Source organism: Meleagris gallopavo, chromosome 22 (assembly GCF_905368555.1).
Source record: "Meleagris gallopavo chromosome 22, MGAL_WU_HG_1.1, whole genome shotgun sequence".
NCBI classification, from domain to species: Eukaryota; Metazoa; Chordata; class Aves; order Galliformes; family Phasianidae; genus Meleagris; species Meleagris gallopavo.
The window spans coordinates 5,714,601-5,726,167 of NC_139425.1; the positions used below are offsets into that span (position 1 = coordinate 5,714,601).

At 48.4% G+C, this 11,567-nt stretch overlaps 1 protein-coding gene across 1 annotated transcript; it reads right to left on the reverse strand.

Annotated features, from left to right (window-relative positions):
- Nucleotides 1-1,905: 1,905 nt before the first annotated feature.
- On the reverse strand, nt 1,906-9,068 carry OCSTAMP (osteoclast stimulatory transmembrane protein). Its single transcript, XM_010722468.4, has 3 exons — nt 8,777-9,068; nt 6,524-7,553; nt 1,906-5,067 (listed from the first exon to the last, which is right to left on the reverse strand). Exons 1-3 carry the CDS (start codon nt 8,818-8,820, stop codon nt 4,732-4,734), a joined length of 1,410 nt encoding a protein of 469 aa, XP_010720770.2. The 5' UTR covers nt 8,821-9,068; the 3' UTR covers nt 1,906-4,731.
- Nucleotides 9,069-11,567: the final 2,499 nt, after the last annotated feature.

Sequence of the window (11,567 nt, forward strand, 5' to 3'; positions counted from 1 at the left end):
TTCCACCTACCTTGGCCTTTCTACAATTGGGAATCTCACGCTTTTCCTTTGGCTGCTGTGGGCTCATCTGGTCCTACATACAGAGAGACCTTTGAGATTTAGCGTATTTTGTAGACACTGCTAGGAAAAAAATGATCCTCTCAGCCACTTTTGTGAAAAACACCTCTCCTTTCTCTGGTGCTTCATGGTCTGTATATATTACACCCATAAAACTTCTGCTATTACAGCTGGGTCACTGAGGCTGTACCAGCATTCAGTGATGGTGAAAGTAGAAAAGATGCAGCATAAAAAGGTCACAAATGGGAGGGTTTGGAGCTGGATTATGGAATTTTAAGCTGCAAAGGTCTTCAAAGCCCAACCCATGGCCCCAAACCCAACCCATGGCCAGAACCCAATCCATGGCCATAAACCCAAGCCATTGCAGCAGTGTCACCAAGCACAACACTGACCCCAACGCTGTGGCATTGTGGTCACATGGCAGCAGTATTTCCCTAGATGACAACAGGGAAGTTAGTTTTACTCCCAGCCCCATTTGCAGGACTGTGGGGCTTCCGTGGACACAGAAGCGCACCTTGCCACCTATTCCAACTGGGGGGAGTAATTGAAGATTGGAGCAGCCTGTAACTAGAAAACAGATGCAAATGTGATACTTTTTCCACACTCTGTTTCCACACTGAAATAATCTCTGGCAGTGACTTCATTTCCTCTGTTGATTATCTGCAAAGAGTGTGAGCAACCCCTGGGCCATCGTGGCCGTGACATTTGTCTGGAGTGACTGCCACTGCTTTTTCCTCCTTTCCTTCTGTTTCTGTGGCTGAGGGCTTGTTATGAAGCACTAATATGGAAATTCACAGTTGTGAAATATGAAGCATTGAGTCAGAGTGAAACGTCACACGATCTTTGGTTAAAAAGAACCAAAATGAGTAAAACTGTGGTGCAAATCACTTGTGGAATCTCTGCAGCTGTCTCATGTCCTCAGCTCATTTTGGTTCCTCCTTTGGGGGGGGGGGAAAAAAAAAAAAAAAAAAAATGTCTAAAGGCTCTTGCCCAAAAGAATGGTTTTCTGAAAGTTCCCAATTCACTGTGGATCTGACTGTTACTCACAGACAGCAGCTGAGATCACTGCAGGAGCAACAGATGCTGCGCCTGGTCGTTGGCTACTGGTCCTGGTAGTCGAGGACCACCTTGTGCAGGGTGGAAGAGGGAGCAGAGCCAGAACACAAGGCTTTCCACGGCTGTCCAGCCATGCGCCATACTATGGAATAGATTTCATTTGCCTTTATGTTTATTCATATTCCCTTTTCTAAATCTTGGGGTATATAACCATTACTTCTTCATTTCATTTACTCTTCAAATGCTATAGATAAGATAACAGCAATAAAAACGGAGCTTGATTAAAAATCAAGAAATATTTCTGGAGAGAGGTGGCTGAGTGATTCTCTGCTCTGGTGGATGTAGATTGGTGGCTCTGAGTGAAATCTTTCCCAGTGCACTGCCTTGGCTGAACAGTTTACATTTGCTCCTCAGCATATTAAGGCCATTCATCCCCCTGGACAGCCAGCCATAAGCAGAAATGTAGCATGTATTTTACTTACACTTGCACTTGTATCGGGTGAAAAATCCACAAAAATTTACCACAAGACCCACGGGTAACCAGGGGCTTCAGGGCACACCCTGTCTGAGGACCTCCCAACCCCCTGCTACAACTGAGCTGGTGGAGGGAAGAGCAATCCATGAGCCTTTCTATGTGTAATTAACACTTTTATATACGTTAGAAAGAAATTCCAAACTTCCACAAGTGCAAGGGAGAAAACGAACATATCCTAGTCTGGCATCAGCAAGGATTTGGGCTGGTGTTGGCATTAATGAGCGATGAGGGAGGAAGATGCCTGACCCTTCCTCAAGGTAGTTAAGGCTCTCCTTCACCTGCAGCAGTGAATGATAGGTGACAGGTATCATCATGACTTTCCTTTCTACATTCAGTAAAAACCCTTCTGACACCAATGCGATGACAATTCATGACTCTCCATGGTGTAACGTCACATTTATTGCTTCCTCCCCCATGAACCAACCCCAGCATTGCCACAACAGAACTCGCTGATCACCTACTCTCCAGTGTTTCTACAAAGCCCAAACTCTTCCCTTTCTCTCATCACTGAAACCACAGAAATTGGTGTCGTGTGTGCAAAAAATTCATACAAATCTCTTTTTTGTCCCTGAAGACCCACCTGCAAAATGGCAATGGCAGCACACTGCTTCAGGCACAGGTTTATGACAGCTGTGATGCTGGAGGCATAAGCAGAGTGGCAGTACCTGACACTGATCATTATCCTTTCAAACTGATGCAATTACCCTAATCAAGGCTTCTTTCATGCTGAACTTTGGTGTTTAAAAGTACAAACTTTCCAGAATCAATCTTTAGTAGTTAAAATTTAGGAGGAGCTGAAGGAAACTGGAAAAGAGAACCACTCTGGAATGAGGTTACCTTGTCCTAGCAAAGAGGAATTTTCAGGTTGAAAATGGATGTTTCAGAAGCTCCTCCCACGCTGTTCAAATGCCCTGGGAGTGGGGCACTGCCAGTGTGAAGGATGCAGTGGGAACCTGTGGGTGGGACTCAGTCCTCATGGTCCACATCTGTGGTCTTCTCTGCTCCAACTCCTCTGAACCTGGGGGGCCCATCTCTGAGGAAGGATGACCCAACACTGTCCTGACTATTCCAGCCTCATCCCCCACACCCGATATCGCCCCATATCACCTTCTGCATGCCCCAGCAGGGCTCCTCGCTGCTCCACGGACTGACAGGTGGGACAGGCCCTGGACACTGGATTCCCAAAATGCTACTGGCCAACATTTTAACAGTTTTTAAAGGGCGTTAAAAGATTGCTACATATCTCTTGCCAAACAGATGAGTCTTTCCAAGGAAAGCTGTTTTTGATGTGCTCACTGGAAGGCACTGTGCTTCTGGAATGGTTTGTGGCTGTAGGGTTTCCCTGCTCCCCTCACAGCTCCTTAACCCCTGACCCCAGGCAATTTTGGCTTCTCAGTTGGCAAATGGAAATATTTTTGCTTTCCCCAAACAGAACATCACAGAGTATTAGCTGCAGAAACTACATGATATGGCATAACTGCCCAGGGAGGAGGTGAGGTCACCATCCCTGGAGGTGTTCAAGAATTGTGGGGATGTGGCACTGTGGTCAGTGGGCATGGTGGGATGGGTTGGGGTTGGACTTGGTGACCTTAGAGGTCTTTCCAACCTCAACAATTCTATAATTCTCTGGCAAAGCAGCCTAGCTGCTGCAGAGGGGGAAAGGTGCTAGTATTAATCACCTTAGCAGCAGGGAATTAAGAAACCTGGGGAGATAAATATACCGGGGTTTTGTTAAATTGATGCTCAAAAAATAATCCAGATCTACTTTGTTTCAAGCTTCTCAGAAGCTGATAGGACTTTGTGCATCTGCAGCTGCCACTTCACTTCTGTAATTTAATCTCTTTGAGGTGCATTATACCAAATAATTATCTTAATGAAGACTCTAATGGGAAAAGAGAGGGAAATAATAGATGTGCTTTGAAGAAATGAAGCTGCAAAGTTGCTTTGTTTTGAAACTGGCACTGGTTTAGCTCCCTCTCCTCTGGGCTCTTGTTCTTATCTAGGTTCTGATCTGCCTCTTTCAAAAGATATGCTTCAATGATGGATTTTTGCATATTAGTTACAATATCACCATTTCTGAGTTTGAAGCAACCCAACACATAAAACTAGCTATTGCTTTAGCAAAGCCCAGCCTTCCACGTCCTGTCCCATTCTGCTCCCTGCAGAGCTCTGGCTCCAATGTCAGGTTTCACTCCACCACTTCTATATCCTCCTGCATATTGGCCTGAGCTGACCTTTTCTTGGCTGCCCTCCTCCTCTTTTGTAGTCCTCCAGCTGCTCTATCTGTTATTCTGGAGAGCCCCGGTGAAGAGATTTCAGCAAGTCCTCACGCACTGATTCCTACTCCCTCCCATGCCCAGGAGGTGCTTCTCGTTGTCATACAGTCTTGAATTTATTTCAGCAGGTTAAAACAACACTTTATATCATAAATGATACATATTCTTAATAATAAGTAAATAATAATAAATCAATCAATGCTCCTGGAGATTTTCAAGAGAAGTGTAGATGTGGCACTGAATGACACAGTCTATGGCAGTCACAGCACGGGCCGATGGTTGGAATGGATGGTTGTTGTGATCTTTCCAACATTAGTGATTCTGTGATTCTATAATTGATTTTTCTTCAACTCTAATGTTTTGGGGTTTTTTGCTTGCTTCCTCTAGTGATCGCTTCAGGGAGAAAGGAAGTGGTTGGATGAGATGATCTCATAGGTCTTTTCTTTCCAACCTAAAGATTATATAAATCGATGAAGGGTGCACTTCCTCCAGCAGTGACGTGGGAGGTGAAGGAGCACTTCCTCCACCCATCTCCCACGCACACTTAGCCTTGCATAATGCTGCCAACACACTCACAGTCATAGGAGCTATCTTGGGTTCCTTTTCCCAACATTCCTGGATGAGTTCTAGATTGAATTAAGAAAAGAAAGTGAATGTAGCTCATTTTTTCTCAGATTAATGCAAAATACCACTTCTGGCCTTTTTCTCTCTTTATCTGGCAAATATTGTTCCCAGACTCCAACCACTTCTCTGGAGAGTGAATTCTGTGATCTCTTTGCATATCCAGTTATTGCCACGAGCTCTTTGTCATTCCCTGCATGTCCAAAGTTGTCCTTCATTTCTCAGCCGTGTTGTCTCCCTGTGCTTCCGGGACAGCTTGCCATAGAGGTAACGTGCCCGCTCGTCCTCCTGGCTCTCAAAGAAGGAAGCAGCAATTTTCCTGCACAGGCGGCGTGCGTAGGTCTCCAGAAAAATGGTGGCATAGATAATACAGAAGAGCAGTCCCACAACCAGCAGCACAGAGGGGTTGGGAGGTATCGGGGGGCTGATCCTGCAGCTGGTAGAACTGAAGGTCAGGGAGTGGTGGTAGCTCCTATCAACATTCTTCACAGAAGATGAGATTTTGAAGAAGTCTATTCCAGCCTGAAATAAAGAGAGTAAGAGGTTAAATGAGGTATGAACATGGGTGTGTTGAGATGAGGATACTGAAGCACAAATATACTTCAGGCAGGTATTGTGGGTGCTGAACCCCTGGCATGGTGGGATTCAGTCCTGGCATCGTCATCTGCTGCTGCAGGATTCACACTGAGACAGAGAGCAGCAGGGGCTGCATGTTTTAATAGAAAGGTTTGTTTCTAAGCCCTTATTGCTTCATTATAAGCAGTTATCCGAGCTAGGAAGTGCACAGGCTGGGGCAGGAGGAAGATGGCAAGATAAATAGGAAAGTTAAAAAGCAGAATGAGAATTAGAATCGTAGAATCATAGAAACATTAAGGTTGGAAAAGGCCTCTAAGATCATCTAGTTCAACCATCCACCTACCACAGAAATTACCCACTAAACAACATCCATCAGTGCCATATACTTGTGGTTCTTGAACACCCCAGGCATGGTGACCCCACCACTTCCCTGGGCAGTCTGTGCCACTGCATCACCTCTCTTTCTGAGAATAAATTCTTCCTTATTTCTAACCTGAACCTCTCCTTGTACAATTTAAAGCCATCATCTCTCATTCTATCACAGTTACTGGGGAGCAGAGGCTGATCCCCACCTCACACAGCCTCCTTCAGGGAGTTGCAGACAGCAATAAGGTCTCCCCTGAGCCTCATCTTCTCCAGACTGAACCATCCCAGTTCCCTCAGCTGCTCCCCATCAGTCCCCACTGTGCTCAGACCCCTCACAGCCCCGTTGCCCCATTCTGGACACGCTCCAGATGTCTGTGTGGCAGTGAAGGGCCCACAGCTGAGCACAGCACTCGAGGTGCGGCCCCACCAGAGCTGAGCACAGGGGATGATCACCTCCCTGTCCTGCTGGCTGTGCTGTTTCTGATACACATCAGGATGCTGTTGGTCTTCTTGGCCACCCAGGCACACTGCTGGCTCATGTTCAGCTGAGCAACAACCAACAGCCCCAGATCCTTTTCCTCTGCAAAGCTCTCCAGCCACCCTGCCCCAAGCCTGTAGCAATGTGTGGGGTTGTTGTGACCAAAGTGCAGGACCCAACACTTGGTCTTGTTGAACTTCATCCCGTTGGCCTCAGCCCAGAAATCAGCCTGCCCAGGTCCCTCTGTGGGGCATTCAGGCCCCATTTCCTCTCACTTCGGTGCCACCTGCACCTCTTTACTGAAGGTATACTCAATTCTCTCATCCAGATTATCAGTAAAGATATTAAACAGGGCTCCAATACCGGCCCCTGGGGAACCCCACTCACGACTGGTTGCCAGCTGAATTTAAGAGGATATAAAAATAGATTGAAACTGGGGAGTTTTGTGAAACAGGATACTGGGTGACACAAAAGCAGCGGGCAGGGCTGTCCCCAAGGATCTCCTGCACACTGAGCAGCATCAGAGCCCAGGGCAGCGCATTAGAGAAGCCAACTCACCTGGTATTTGATGCTGAGCGTGACGGGCACTGTGGACAGCTGAGCCATCCTCCTCACTGCCACGTCCGCTACGCCAAAGACGAGGTGCTCCAAGGCCACCACCACCAGCAGCAGCAGCAGGGCCACCGAGAGGCGCAGCGCCTGCGCCAGACACAGCATCAGCTCCTCACGGGACAGCCTGAGGCCCGTGGGGCGGATGAGGCGTTGGGCTGAGCCCACCAGCAAGTGGGAGGCTCCTCTGTCCTCAGCCAAACGCTGCAGCTTCTTGGTGATGTAAATGTTGTCGAAGCGGAGGTTGGTGAGGTAATTCTTCAAGTACCAGACAGACTCAAAGCAGAGGTAGAGCACGGAGAAGGCAGCGACCAGTTTGTTGCCTGCTCGCACACAATCTTTGACCAACACCTCGACAGCCAAAAAATCCTTCCTGGCTTTCTCACCAGTGAGGTGCACCTGCTTAATCCAGGAGTTGTTCTTCACCACTGAAAACTGAAAATGTCCATCCATGGGCTTCAAAATAGCGCAAGTTTGGATTTCATCCGCCAGCTTCCAGGAAGCGTTCTTCAGCAGACCAGTGGAGTTCAAAAAGCTTTCAGAGGAATTCTTGGAGATGCATAGGATGACCTGCAGTAAGGTCTTGATGTTGCTGATGATGTTGGGGGTGATGTTAACTACTGCTATCATGATGCAGGCTGACAAGAGGAGCTTCCGGCCCTGCTTGGTGCCCAGCGTTGGCATGATGATGCTGAAGGCACAGCGCACAGGGTGCAGCAAGAACAGGGCAAGGAGGAGAAGCAGGCTGAAGGTGATGGCCATCGCAATGGAGATGTGCTGGGGGTACTCCAGGGACGCAAGGAGCCAGTTGTAGAAGAGGCCTCCAAGCAGCACGGTGATGCAGGAGCACTGCAGAAATAGGGCCCACAGCTCCCGGCTGTCTGCTGGGACTGGTTTGGAGTATATGCACCATTGCTCTATCACGATCCTCTGCAACTTTGGGAACAGGAAATCTTCACAATAGGCGTTGTCACGCACTCTGTGCAAAGAATAAGCACCTAGGTGTTAGTAAGGGAAATACAGAAATGCACTAATTTGGGGAATTTGTAACATCCCTCTCTGGTCTCGCTCTTTGCCTCTCTGATACCTGAGTTGCTGGCACTGGGGTCTTCCCTGCAACCATGCAGGCCAGGAAAGTTCAAAGCATTTGTTGAAATCACTGTCTACAACTCCCTGAAAGGAGGTTGTGGCCAGGTGGGGGTCAGCCTCTGCTCCCCAGTAATAGCAACAGGATGAGAGGCGGTGGCTTTAAGTTTCATGAGGGGAGGTTCAGGTTCAATATCAGGAAACATTTATTCTCTGAAAGAGTGTTGATGCAGTGGCACAGCTGCCCAGGGAGGTGGTGGGGTCACTGTCCCTGGAGGTGTTCAAGAAATGTGGAGATGTGGCACTGGAGGACATAGCTAGTGGGCATGGTGGGGTGGGCTGGGGTTAGTCTTGGGGATCTGAGGTCTTTTCCAACCTCAATGATTCCATGATTCTATGAAAGATCAAATACCAGTTATAAGCAACTCCTCCTCCTCTAATATCATTAGAGAAAAGCATTATATTACTCTATAAAAAACAAGTCATTCAGAGTAAGCTGAACTCTTCAGCTGTGTTTAAGAGTAGGTTTGATGGCTTCTTAGAAGAGGGAGAAGGGAAGAAAGGACTCCCGGCTGCTCTGGAAATTGTTAGTTAGCTCAATAATTAAGGTGCTTAATGGAACAAAGGAGCTGGAGCAGGAGCTTTTGCCTCCCTGCTTCTTAATAGGAGACTAAAATCCAAATAGGAGACCCAGCAAATCTATGGTGACAAATAGAGATCAGAGAAAAAACTGTTTCACACAGATGCTTCAGTGCCAGAGGAAATCTCCAAGGTTAAGAATTTGGCTACTGCAGGCAGGATGAAATGTCCCAGGGAGCTATTTAAATGCCTAATGGAAACAAATGTTTGGGAAGAAGTACTATTTCTCAGGCCTCTGATGTGGAATGACTCTCCAGAGAGCAGAAAACCTGGCGGGGAGAAGGATTATCCCCCTGCAGCTTTTAGTCTTGTCCCAAGGATGAGACCAGCCAGGAGAGCCCATCTGTCCCAGCCTGGCAGCAGCAGCAGTAACCCCAGAGTGGGAATTGTGCCCGGCTAATCCATTTCCCAGAGTTTGTCAGTGGATAGGCAGTTCAAAGCTTTTGGGACAAAAGGACTGAAGCAGGTGTTACATACCTGGATGATGAGATGTGTCCCTGTCCTGTCCGTAGGCTCCCCATGTTCTGGTGCCCTGTTACTCCCACTGTGGATGCTGGAGGCAGCTGCTGGGACACCCACAGGAAGACACCAAAGCTGTCAGCACCAGGCAGCCAGGACTCAAAAAATGGGCTTCATATGGCAATTTGGGTCAACAGGTGCTGTAGATTCCTGTTGTGAGTGGACAAAGCAGGTATGTGGAGCCCAGGAGCAACCCCGCTGTCAGACTCCCTTGGTTCTTGCTGAAGTGCAGAGGCTTGGTGCAATTATACGCTGCCAAGAGAAATGAGTCAGCTCCATATGGAATGAGTCAGTACTATATGGAAAGACTGGGGGGAACAAGGATCATGTGGGAGAGGGGTGTCACTGTCCTGAATTGGGAAATCAGCTGTCTCATCCCAGCAGTATGCTGAGCACTTAGAGAGAAGAGGGCTTTCCTCTGGCAGGCATCAGTCATGACCCAAAGGCACTTCTGGGCTGGAAGGCTCCAACAAATGCTCTGGTCACTGTTGATCAGTTCTGGCAGGCTGCATCTTTCTGCTGAAACTGTGAACTCACGTGCTGGGCTCACAGCGCTTAAGGGGCGACTGCCCAACAACTCTCACTTCTGTACCCCTTCCTTGGTGGAATCTGGCTGCTTCATTCTACCTAACTCAAAGAGGTTTGCATTTAGGAAGCCTGACTCAAGCTTTTTGCTGAGACCAGCAATCTCGTGGGAGCTGTAGATGAGCATCTTTTGGGGCCATGGCCATTGGCTATGCACAACTGGATCTGGGTATCTTGTGGTTCTTGCAAAGGAAGACCTGCACCTTTCCCAATTCCCTATGGCCAACAAATCCACCATAAAGAATCCTGCAGCAGGCTGGGATTCCTGAAGCTCCAGCCTCCAAACCTCAGGGAAGGACCAGCCACGATGGCTGCTCCAAGACATGTTTCCAGATAAGAGTGGGGAAGATGCACCTCCCTCCTCCTGCTAGAAAAACCAAGACACTGTCTACAAGAACTGTGCACAAATCCTGCTTTCCTCCACTCACAGAGCACAGGGAAGGTCACATAGCCTTCCCTGGCTCCACCAAACCTACGCTGGGGCCTCTCCAAGTGATGCTACTGCCTCCAGCCCTCCTGCCGGTGGGAACATGGGGCTCCCAGCCAGTTCCCATGCTCCCTGCAGCGAGAGAGGGCGAAGGGTTGGGGCTCAGCTGGGACACAGCTCCCTCCCCAGGGATGTGGCTGTTCCCCACAGTGGTGCGGCTATTGGAGGATGAGCAAAGCTGAGTGTGAGCCTATCTCTGTCTGCCCCCTCATCCCTTCCTGCATGTTCACAGCGCCCAGGGACATGTGCAGAGAGTTGAGTGAGGTACTCTGAGTGGCTCCAGCCTTCAAGAAAAGCATGGAATGGTTTAAGCTGGAAGGGACCCTCAAAACCCATCTGGTCAACCCCCCCCCCCCCCCCCCCTGCAATGCACAGGGACACCCACAGCTCCATCAGGAGCTCAGAGCCCTATCCAACCTGACCGTGGATGTCTCCACGGCATCCACCACCTCTCTGGGCAACCTGTACCAGTGCCTCACTGCTCTTATTGTGAAGAGCTTTTTCTTATATCTAATCTAAATCTCCACTCTTGTAATTTGAAATCAGCTCCCCTTGTCTTGTCAAGAGGCAGGCACCAGGAAAAGTGCTTTAGTTTGGAGCATCAACAGCAATTGCTTGCACTGGCCATGACTTAGGTGGTGATACCACTTTGCAGTTTATAAAGGAATGTGCTAAAAAGCAAAACTCATCAGGTTGATACTGGCTGTCCCAAGACTCATCTTTCTCACTGTACTCCAGAGCTAGCTGATTATAGCACTTGGGACTCCATCCAGGGTGAGCAGGTAGCTTTCTGGGGTGGGAAGAAATTATCAATAGACCATTAAGAACTGAAAAAGAAATCACAGACCATCAAGAAAACAAATACACGAATAATTAACAAGCACAAGGAGCAGAGCAATGCGTTCTCTGAGACTGCTGCAGAGGGGAGCTGGAGTCTGTGGGGATGCTGCATTTGAGCGGTGGTTCTGGGTAGCGCCGAGTACCTGGCTGGAAGCCTCCCAGGGCTCCACGGCGTTCCCTATATGCTGGACTACATGGGTGGGGGTAAAAGGATACATCCCCTGTGCTGATAGTTTGTCAGTGAACCATTTTCACTGCCTGATGTTTCTCAGGACACAGTGAACAGGCTTGCTTTGTGTAAAAACAAAACAAAACCAACCGAACAATAAATAAATAAATAAATAAATAAATAAATAAATAAATAAATAAATAAATAAATAAATAAATAAATAAAGATGTATGCAAGTGAGGATGTGTGCGCGTTTACCCACAGGCTGGGCGCAGAACAAGGCGGGATCCGGCATCTTTGCGAAGCAACTGTGACACCTGGCGGTCAGCCTGCTCCGGTGCTTCTGTCTGCGTGCATCTGGGCTCTAAACGATGGATGTCTGAGGATGGGTGACTTTTTATGGAAAACGGAGGAAGTGGAGGAGAAATGAGATGTTTTCAGTCGTGAAAATCGTGCATCACGTTGGAATTTCTTCTCTGAAAGTGTGGTGATCATTGGCACAGGCTGCCCGGAGAGTGGGGGAGTCACCGTCCCTGGGGGCGTTAAGGAAAGGGAGGTGCAGCACTGAGGCACACAGTGTGGGAGCACTACCGGTGGTAGGTGGGTGGTTGGGCTAGGTGGTCTTAGAGGTGTTTTCCAGCCTTCGTGATGCTGCAATTCTCTGATGG